The following is an 8350-nucleotide window of genomic DNA, read 5'->3' as shown; positions in this document are numbered from 1 at the left end:
TTAGTATTCATACATTAAAAAAGTACGAGAAAGAAGAATATAAAAAAAGTGGCAACTGCGTGAACTAGCATATCGATAATCACATAACAACAGAAATTATCGAAGTAGCCAAACAACTCTGTGTAGATAGCTAGGAATTACAGTTCAGTGGCAAAGTGACAAGCAAAAATACAAAATGGTCCTGGAAAGTACTATGATATGGTAAATAAAGAATTATTGATGAAATTGGCAATAATAATAAAGTTTTTGCATCACAAATTCACAGTTTTGATAACAGCGATTACCAGCGCAATGGTGATTACTTTCCAACCCGTTTAAATGTTCAAAAAGATGGCATCAACTTGGTGTGTCTCACAAAGCTTCGCTCCAATCCGGAAAATAATGTTGGTCTCATGACCCTATCTAAGTAAGCAGACAGCGTCAATAATTGAGGTTGCTCAGAGTTGCACAATTTATTAATATTCCAATTAATTGCAGTACCGCCGAAGTGCTAGCCACACTCACCAGCGACGTGGGACGCATATTTTCAAAGATGCATTTGATTCAACCAAAGGGTGAAATAAATCTGCTAACTGGAATTAGAATTGCCCATTTGGTGTTGAAGCATCGTCAAGGCAAGAACCATAAAATGCGTATTGTGGTCTTTGTTGGCTCGCCCATCACCAACGAAGAAGGTGAACTTGTTAAGCAGGCCAAGCGTTTGAAGAAAGAAAAGGTTAATGTCGACATTGTTAGCTTTGGCGATCATGGCAACAACATTGAAACGTTGACTGCATTTATTAATGCTCTCAACGGCAAAGACGGCACCGGTTCTCATTTGGTTAGCGTTCCACGCGGCTCAGCACTGTCCGACGCCTTATTGTCGTCGCCCATTATCCAGGGTGAGGATGGCATGGGTGCAGCTGGCTTGGGTGGAGCTGCCTTTGAGTTTGGTGTCGATCCCAATGAGGATCCGGAGCTGGCTCTGGCTTTACGCGTCTCCATGGAGGAGCAGCGTCAACGCCAAGAAAGCGAGCAACGTCGCGCTGGCGCCGACAACGCTGGAGCTGGATCAGGCACTGGCAATGCAGCTGAAACTGCTGCTGGCGGAGCGATTGTGACCAGTGGTGAAAGCGTCGCCAGCAGCGCCACTGGCGTAACTGTGCCCAGCTCCAATTCTGAGGAGGCAATGTTGCAACGCGCCTTGGCATTATCTACTGAAACGCCCGAGGACAATTTGCCCGATTTTGCCAATATGACCGAAGAGGAACAGATCGCCTTTGCCATGCAAATGTCTATGCAGGATGCGGCCGATGATGTGACACAGCAAGCGAAGCGTCCCAAAACTGATGATGCTTCTGCCCCCATGGATGTGGATGAAGACTATTCAGAAGTGATTGGCGATCCGGCATTTTTGCAGAGCGTTCTTGAGAATCTTCCTGGCGTGGATCCACAATCGGAAGCAGTTCGAGATGCTGTTGGCTCGCTCAATAAGGACAAAGATAAGAGCACTGATGCCAAGGATGACCAAAAGAAGTGAATGCTGAATGGAAAAAGCTATCTACAATTATACTACTAAATATATATTAAAAAATTGTCATTAATCCAGAAATCATAAATGAACTAACATCGTGTAACACATTGCGCAGATTATGTTCATGCTTCAAATAAAACCATTATATTATCACAGGGAAAATGTCATATTTCACTGACTCATTCGCCCATGCTCTTGCTGGGAAAACTACTGCCCCATTTGAGTAAAATAAGTGGAAATCTAGTTAAGTTAAATGTATTTTGGTTACTTTGACTCTGTATTTGTAAGCAACATTTTATCTACAGTAGCGAATTCTAAAAGGTCGATGATGCTCCAAGCTTACTTTCCGCCTTTGTAGTCACGGATGTGGTACAAAACCCAAGCCGGAATGAACAGGGATGCAGCGCACATGCCACCACCAAGGATTACTTTCTCCTGCAATGAATTCAATATTTATTTTATCCATTTTAAAATCAATGTCGCATGTAAGGAATATGTCCAATATTTCGTTTACGTAACCCCGAAAAGGCAAGCAAAAAAAATTATACTTACAGCAGTAGAGACGTGCTTGGTTGGGGGACCAGACACAACAGATTGGCTGCGCCTTTGGAGGGCACCTCGCATCGCAGGAACCAAAAGTTTAGCAGCACTATTTTGGAACATCTTGAAAATTGATTGATTTCCTTATTTTTTGCAGAAATGAATGTTGGTTGTGTGCTTGATGGTGTTGTCAGAAGCAGCGTGACCGCAGCTTCAACTCATAAATATACTATTTTACATAGAAAAATATACCAACATATACCACTGTCGGGCGGTTCCACTTAACTTGTGATGGGACAGAGCACAATTGGAAACCAACTGAAATTTAATTTGCTGTTCAACGGTCTTTAATAAACAGAAAGTTTGCATTGCAATATATTATATAATGTATTAATTTTTTAAATGGTTTAGCAATTGTATTATGCGTATTGTTGAAAGTATACATTTTTTAATTTGATACTTTAATAATGATATATTTCCTTTTTTTATATTGTGTTTAATGTTTGAAAATGGTTTGACTTGTGAAATGTATTTAGACACAGGTAAAAACAACAGAATTTAATAACAGTTACGTGGAGAATATACTATTACCATAGCGACATTTATATTAGAGATGGGAGAACTGTCCAAATGCCACCACCCGTTGGTTAATTATGAATTCAATTTTAGATTTGGATTTGTGGCTCGTATAGTTTATTGTTTTCATTAACTGAAGGATACAAATTATTGTTAAAGCTACTTAAGGTACATTATTTGATATATTCAACAATGGGAAGGAAAAGCAATCTCCGGCACACCGACGATTAAATACCCTTGCAAAGTGAAGTTAACTTATATATTAATATCATTTATGCTAACAAATGTTAGTTTGGTTGATGAAATATCATAGTTTTCCATACCAAACATTAATTATGGACCGATAAGTGTCATGGCAGCCATATGATTTAGTAATCCAATTATGGTATCTACCAATTTGAAATTAGATGATATTCTGTAAGTTATTACTAACGAACGCCCTGTATAATGTAAATATTGAGGAAAACTTCCTCCGAAATCTAACAATAGGCAATATTGTATTTGGCAGCAATTGTATTGTGCATATTGTTTTTAATTTCAAATTTTAATTTTGCTGCTTTTAAATATATATATTAATAATCTAATCACAAATGATAATACATAGTTTTCATTAAAATAATTGATTATTAGCATTTATTTCATACCAATTGTGTTGGGATATATGTAAATACGCTCATTAGTTTTTTCCTCTTGCTTTAAATACTTTATATCTAATTCATTAGTTAAGGCTTTGTAATATCAAGCCATTGGTTTGTGACATGTTTCATGAATACACATAATGTTAATCAGATAAACATATAATATATATTAGCATACATATGTATTAATATAATATTGGCAATATATTTTGTTAATTGGGGCAGCTTTGACGAAACTTTTCACAGAATTACTTTTACAATGCGTTTATTAAGCCTTGACTGGACCCTCAAATGGGGAGATCAATATTGGCGCAATTGTTATTATCAATGGTCTTATTAACATACATATTATGTTGATTGAATGAATAAATAAATCTTTATTGTTAGACTTTTTTACTATATAAAACGAATGTAATGTTGTGTTCTTGGGAATGACAAATAATTTTACACAAAAATAGAATTAGCTTTGGAACAATTAACGTAATATTTCATTCTGAGATTATAATTTATTTAAATTGTTTGCTTTATATATTTAATTTTTTGTATAACAGGTAATAATAACGTAATAACATAAAATATCTAAGCATATGTATATATAGTGTATTATGTGTATCATTCGCAAATGGGCATTACAAGCAGTTAAATTAAAATCAATGTGTCTGTTCCGTCCAAAGAATGTATACTGAACAATTCGAATAATAAGGTATATATGCATGTATTATGTAAATAATATCTAATAAAGGTAATAAGTAGATTCGTAACAATACAAACAATTGAATCGATTGACAAAAAACAATTTCACTTTTTCTTTTAAATATAAGTTTATATGTATACATATGTATGTGCATGAGCATCTGAATATTCCTGTGTGCGTGTATTATCTTATTTTTAAGTAAACTTTAAAGGACAGTAAGTGGAAAACATCATAAAAAACTTGCTTATTTTTTATGTTTACAATTCAGTCTGAAAGGCATAGTTGTGTATACACATTTTTATATCACCTATTTTGAATAATTAACTGTTTAATTTATCCTGTTTTTGTTTATTTTTAAAATAGTTTTGCTTTGCTTCGTTTTGTTTCTTTAAATAATAAGTGTTTTACAATATTAATTTCTTAAATTTATTTTAACCACTTGTTTTTGGTTTTCTTTACATAGTTGTTTTTTTTCTTTGTATTTGCGGAAAATTTGCTGTTAATTTCGTTGCGTTGTGTTGGGCAAAAATATATATGTATTTATTTCCGTACGTAAACAAAAATTTTGGTACTTAAATGATCTCTTACTTTTAATTACACATTTGATTTTATCATGCAGTATTATATATATATATATCAGCATTGTAATGTTTATATTATGTATTTTCTTTTTTTTTTGTTGCAGTTTTTGCTGTTTTATCTAACTTTTAGTTATGCATGTATTTTTAATTACTTATAGTTGATCCGATAATATTATTGATCTTGATCATCCTCATCGGATTCGGAAATATCGCTCATATCACTTGAAATTAATTCCAGCCAATGATAATCACGTCGATCTACGTATTCCCAAAGATAGATCTGAGAGATGCGAAATATTGAATAATAGTAAAACCAAATAAAGTATTGAAGTACAATGTAATTCATAATAATGTTATTAGAAGAAGGTGGGCACTACTTACATCGAGTAAATCAATTAGATCATTCTGGCTATGCAATTTCCTTGCTCGTTTTGGCAATCCAACATCCACAAGATCGCCATTGGGCAGTGCATGCTTGTAGAAACACTTGTTGCCAAATGGACACTTGCCTTCGCCTTTTTTAAAGTACTTGCAGTCCTTGGCTCCGAGAGCGGCGCGATAGTCATTCAGCAATTTATCCTTTTCCTCTTTTGTTTCAACCCAAAAGGCGCTGGGGCAAACAAAGTCGGAACACACCCTACACTCGGGGCAAGCTCTAAAATTTCGAAATGCAAGCAATCAAAATCGATTTTGTTTAGAAGAATTTAGCGCACTCGAAAGTATGCAATAGACGTTGAGAATTGTCAAAGCAAAGTTTTTTTGTACACTTACCGTGTTATTTTATGCTCAAACTGTTTGGCTTGACGCCATGTTCGAATGCATTCCAAGCAAAATATGTGATTGCAGTTAGGCAATATGCCAAAGCGTTTCTCTCTGCCGGCTTTCTCCATGATAGTATCGAAGCAGATACCACATGTCTTATCCTTGGACTGGGCAATCGCAAAAGACAATTCCATGGCCTGTTCATGCTGCTGCAAACACTCGCGATTGTGCTTCTTACGTTGCGCTTGGTCCGTGGGATGCAGGCAGTATTGGTCGCACATCTCGCAAAGCTCCATATGTATGCGATAGGGACAATACTGGCCATAGGGACAGGGACTTTCGTAGGGGCAAACATCGTCTAATGAGCGACACTCTGCGTGCTTCACAACACCAACGTCAGGTCCACCGACAATTTGCGCCCATGAGATACCATTTTGTAAAGCTGTACTGCCAGTTGCCGTCGCAGCAACGGATTCTTCATCTTCGTCGTGGTCATTTCCACCGAGACTTTGACTTTGGGTCACAAAACACTTTTGTCCAGGCACAAAGATAGATGCGTTAACCCAATTGTTTCGGCTGGTGCTGGGAATCTCCTCCACATCGGTTTCATTGGCATCGTCGGATGCTTTAGTTGTTGCTGTATTGTTTATAGCACCCGGCTCACCTTCAGGATGGCCTCGAGTTAAATCATGGGAGAAGCGACAAAGGTCACCGAATCGACAAATGCCGCGCAAGTAATAACGGCAAATGGTTTGACTTCGACCAGGCACATTTAAAATGGGGGCTTCAACGATATTACCAACGCCAACGGAACTCATTTTGCACGTGCAAAAAGTTTCTACAGATGATCTCTCCGACCAAACTAGACGCTCTGACCTGCGAATCATACGCAAATGTGAGTATATCCTCGATAAACGTGACTTATCGATATACATAAATATGTACATAACGTGCGTGTGCCAATGGGTGTATGTGTGTGTATAATGAGAAAAAATTAAGATGTCGCAATAACTGGACTTGTTTTGCGCAATACAAAACTCAATACTCATTGCATGTTCATATGTAATGTGTGTATCAGACGCACTAAAACATAAATAAATATTTAAGCACATGCACGTTTAAAAATTACATTTATGAACACTGACAATTGCAGCTTTTTGAATGTACACACAATGTATATTCGATATATATTAGCATGCATATAAATGCATGTATGTACATACATACATATATATGTACACATATATAAACGTATCTATTGTGAGAATGAAATGAACCTTTTTATTACACTCAATGAAGATCAAACACGTCTGCACATTTGGCAGCCTCGCGAGCGAAGCGTTGCAACTAATTTTGTAAATGTTGTTATTTTTTAAATTAAGCACTTTATTTTCTTACGTTTTGTTCAAACTTTTATTGTAGTTGTGATGTCAATTTATAAATTGATGCTCATGCACAAGCTGACCGCAAACGAAATTTCAAAATGTTCTATTTAAAGACCAAAAATATACCAAATTCGTAACTTTCATAATATTACCAGTTTGGTAACACAATAAATATAAGACTTGTGGCAGAGGGCGCAAGTTTTTAATTTTTATTTATTACACGTTTTTCTAAAAAAAAACTACACAATCCGTTATTTTTATGCTCTCACAGCTTTCAACTAGAGATGATTCTTATTTTAATGGCTTATCGAACAAGCTAACAAATTCAATTGATTTTTATACGATAGTTGAATTTACAGTTTGACATATTTTCGAACGATTGTTCGACATTAAAAACGTAAAAAAAAATCAAAGATTCGATAAAATTGTGGGAATTCAATAATTGAAAAAATGTACATTTCGGTGAATATTAAGGATTAACTTTACATTGGTAAACGAATCGATGTTTCCTGCTTTCGATGTTTTATTCGATATTGCTCAGTCCCTCAATCAGCTGTTTGTGGGATTGCATATTGTTGTTGACATTGCAATAAATAAATCTCTATACTTATTTAATTAAAAATGACTGACCTGAATGGAAAACAGTATGTGTGTGTCAGTTGTGGAAACCCTGTCCGAGAGCTCTACAAAAAATACAGCAATACCGTCAAACCTACTCACTGTGTAAGACTGTCTTTTAAATTGTAAATGCATTTTCACCTGCTTATAATTTTTAACAGAACAAATGCAATCAAATAACGGACAAATACATTGAGGTGGAGGAATTCATAATCCTAATAGATGCATTGCTTCTGGTTTCGTCAGCATTCCGTCACATGATATATAATGGGAAATTTAAAGTATTAATTGTACATTTCCATGCTGTTCCTTCAATTCGTAATCAATTATTTTCAGCTCTATTGGAAGATCTCACTTGTTGTTCTACTCTTGGAATCATTTGCTCTATGTCGGCAAAATCGAGAGGATGGAGTAAATACTGCTTTATACGAAAAAGGATTTTATATGTCGGCGCTACAAAACTTAGGAGGTGAGCGAATTAGTCTGTTCGCATTTCGTGCAGTCATTAAATCAGTGAAATTTCTTTTGCAGAATACCTTATGATAACTGTTCTGCTGCTTTTTATAACTGTCATTCTTGGTGTTGGTCAGTTGAGCAAAGTCAGTCTAGCATCGTTAACCTTAACAATCCTTAAAGTAGTGGCCATTTCAAATTTTTCGAAATTCTTTTTACTGCCCATATTAGTTTGGGGTAGTAATACAACTGATTTTGGACGAAACTTGCACTATATGCTAGTTACCGGCCATCATCTTTGCTCATTAGTTATGGCCTACAATGTTGTCGGTAATATTGGCAAACATCATCGATGTCTTTCGATACTATTAGTAATTTGTGCATTTATTATGAAAGAGTATGTTAGGTATTTGTCAGCATTTCAAATGGTGCTTTGATAGAGTTAGAAATATTATAGAATAAAGATAAGCTCTGTGATTTATCATATGCATATAAACAAGTTATTTTGGTCATTATATGTATGTATATTCTGTTTAAACAATAAATACAGTATTTCCTTTTATTACTAAAAAATATATTCTATTCCAAAA

General features: G+C 35.3%; 4 protein-coding genes across 5 annotated transcripts; 2 read left to right on the top strand and 2 right to left on the bottom strand.

Moving 5' to 3' along the window:
* Nucleotides 1–42: 42 nt before the first annotated feature.
* LOC133844281 (26S proteasome non-ATPase regulatory subunit 4) lies at nucleotides 43–2137 on the top strand. The gene is made up of 3 exons (XM_062278198.1): nucleotides 43–201; nucleotides 266–406; nucleotides 478–2137. Exons 1-3 carry the CDS (start codon nucleotides 176–178, stop codon nucleotides 1517–1519), a joined length of 1209 nt encoding a protein of 402 aa, XP_062134182.1. The 5' UTR covers nucleotides 43–175; the 3' UTR covers nucleotides 1520–2137.
* Nucleotides 1753–2259, bottom strand: LOC133844286 (uncharacterized). The gene is made up of 2 exons (XM_062278203.1): nucleotides 2066–2259; nucleotides 1753–1948 (listed from the first exon to the last, which is right to left on the bottom strand). The coding sequence occupies exons 1-2, from the start codon at nucleotides 2174–2176 to the stop codon at nucleotides 1853–1855; spliced, it is 207 nt and encodes a 68-aa protein (XP_062134187.1). The 5' UTR covers nucleotides 2177–2259; the 3' UTR covers nucleotides 1753–1852.
* A 1063-nt stretch (nucleotides 2260–3322) lies between these two features.
* On the bottom strand, nucleotides 3323–6927 carry LOC133844282 (probable E3 ubiquitin-protein ligase makorin-1). Of its 2 annotated transcripts, none has more exons than XM_062278199.1 (4): nucleotides 6582–6927; nucleotides 5314–6180; nucleotides 4924–5197; nucleotides 3323–4822 (listed from the first exon to the last, which is right to left on the bottom strand). In XM_062278199.1, the coding sequence occupies exons 2-4, from the start codon at nucleotides 6120–6122 to the stop codon at nucleotides 4715–4717; spliced, it is 1191 nt and encodes a 396-aa protein (XP_062134183.1). In that variant the 5' UTR covers nucleotides 6123–6180; nucleotides 6582–6927; the 3' UTR covers nucleotides 3323–4714. The 2 variants fall into 2 exon arrangements, with proteins under 2 accessions (XP_062134183.1, XP_062134184.1); XM_062278200.1 differs by having other exon boundaries at nucleotides 6703–6927.
* A 174-nt stretch (nucleotides 6928–7101) lies between these two features.
* On the top strand, nucleotides 7102–8333 carry LOC133844283 (protein ARV1). The gene is made up of 4 exons (XM_062278201.1): nucleotides 7102–7412; nucleotides 7469–7588; nucleotides 7644–7776; nucleotides 7839–8333. Exons 1-4 carry the CDS (start codon nucleotides 7311–7313, stop codon nucleotides 8195–8197), a joined length of 714 nt encoding a protein of 237 aa, XP_062134185.1. The 5' UTR covers nucleotides 7102–7310; the 3' UTR covers nucleotides 8198–8333.
* Nucleotides 8334–8350: the final 17 nt, after the last annotated feature.

The sequence above is a fragment of the Drosophila sulfurigaster genome, chromosome 3 (genome assembly GCF_023558435.1).
Source record: "Drosophila sulfurigaster albostrigata strain 15112-1811.04 chromosome 3, ASM2355843v2, whole genome shotgun sequence".
Classification (NCBI taxonomy): domain Eukaryota; kingdom Metazoa; phylum Arthropoda; class Insecta; order Diptera; family Drosophilidae; genus Drosophila; species Drosophila sulfurigaster.
The sequence above is the reverse complement of the archived record's forward strand: the minus strand, read 5'-3'. Positions and strand labels throughout refer to the sequence as shown.

What these genes read in the sequence shown, in the direction of transcription:
- LOC133844281 (XM_062278198.1), top strand. Translation starts at nt 176, where the DNA reads ATGGTCCTGGAAAGTACTATGATATG. An exon ending in CTGGAAAGTACTATGATATG is followed by an intron (nt 202 to 265) that starts GTAAATAAAGAA and finishes ACAAATTCACAG; the next exon opens with TTTTGATAACAGCGATTACC. An exon ending in GGTCTCATGACCCTATCTAA is followed by an intron (nt 407 to 477) that starts GTAAGCAGACAG and finishes AATTAATTGCAG; the next exon opens with TACCGCCGAAGTGCTAGCCA.
- LOC133844286 (XM_062278203.1), bottom strand. Translation starts at nt 2,176, where the DNA reads ATGTTCCAAAATAGTGCTGCTAAACTTTTGGTTCCTGCGATGCGAGGT. An exon ending in CCAAGCACGTCTCTACTGCT is followed by an intron (nt 1,949 to 2,065) that starts GTAAGTATAATT and finishes AATTCATTGCAG; the next exon opens with GAGAAAGTAATCCTTGGTGG.
- LOC133844283 (XM_062278201.1), top strand. Translation starts at nt 7,311, where the DNA reads ATGACTGACCTGAATGGAAAACAGTATGTGTGTGTCAGTTGTGGAAAC. An exon ending in TATATAATGGGAAATTTAAA is followed by an intron (nt 7,589 to 7,643) that starts GTATTAATTGTA and finishes AATTATTTTCAG; the next exon opens with CTCTATTGGAAGATCTCACT. An exon ending in GGCGCTACAAAACTTAGGAG is followed by an intron (nt 7,777 to 7,838) that starts GTGAGCGAATTA and finishes TTTCTTTTGCAG; the next exon opens with AATACCTTATGATAACTGTT.
- LOC133844282 (XM_062278199.1), bottom strand. Translation starts at nt 6,122, where the DNA reads ATGAGTTCCGTTGGCGTTGGTAATATCGTTGAAGCCCCCATTTTAAAT. An exon ending in TTTGAGCATAAAATAACACG is followed by an intron (nt 5,198 to 5,313) that starts GTAAGTGTACAA and finishes TCGAAATTTTAG; the next exon opens with AGCTTGCCCCGAGTGTAGGG. An exon ending in ATCTAATTGATTTACTCGAT is followed by an intron (nt 4,823 to 4,923) that starts GTAAGTAGTGCC and finishes CGCATCTCTCAG; the next exon opens with ATCTATCTTTGGGAATACGT.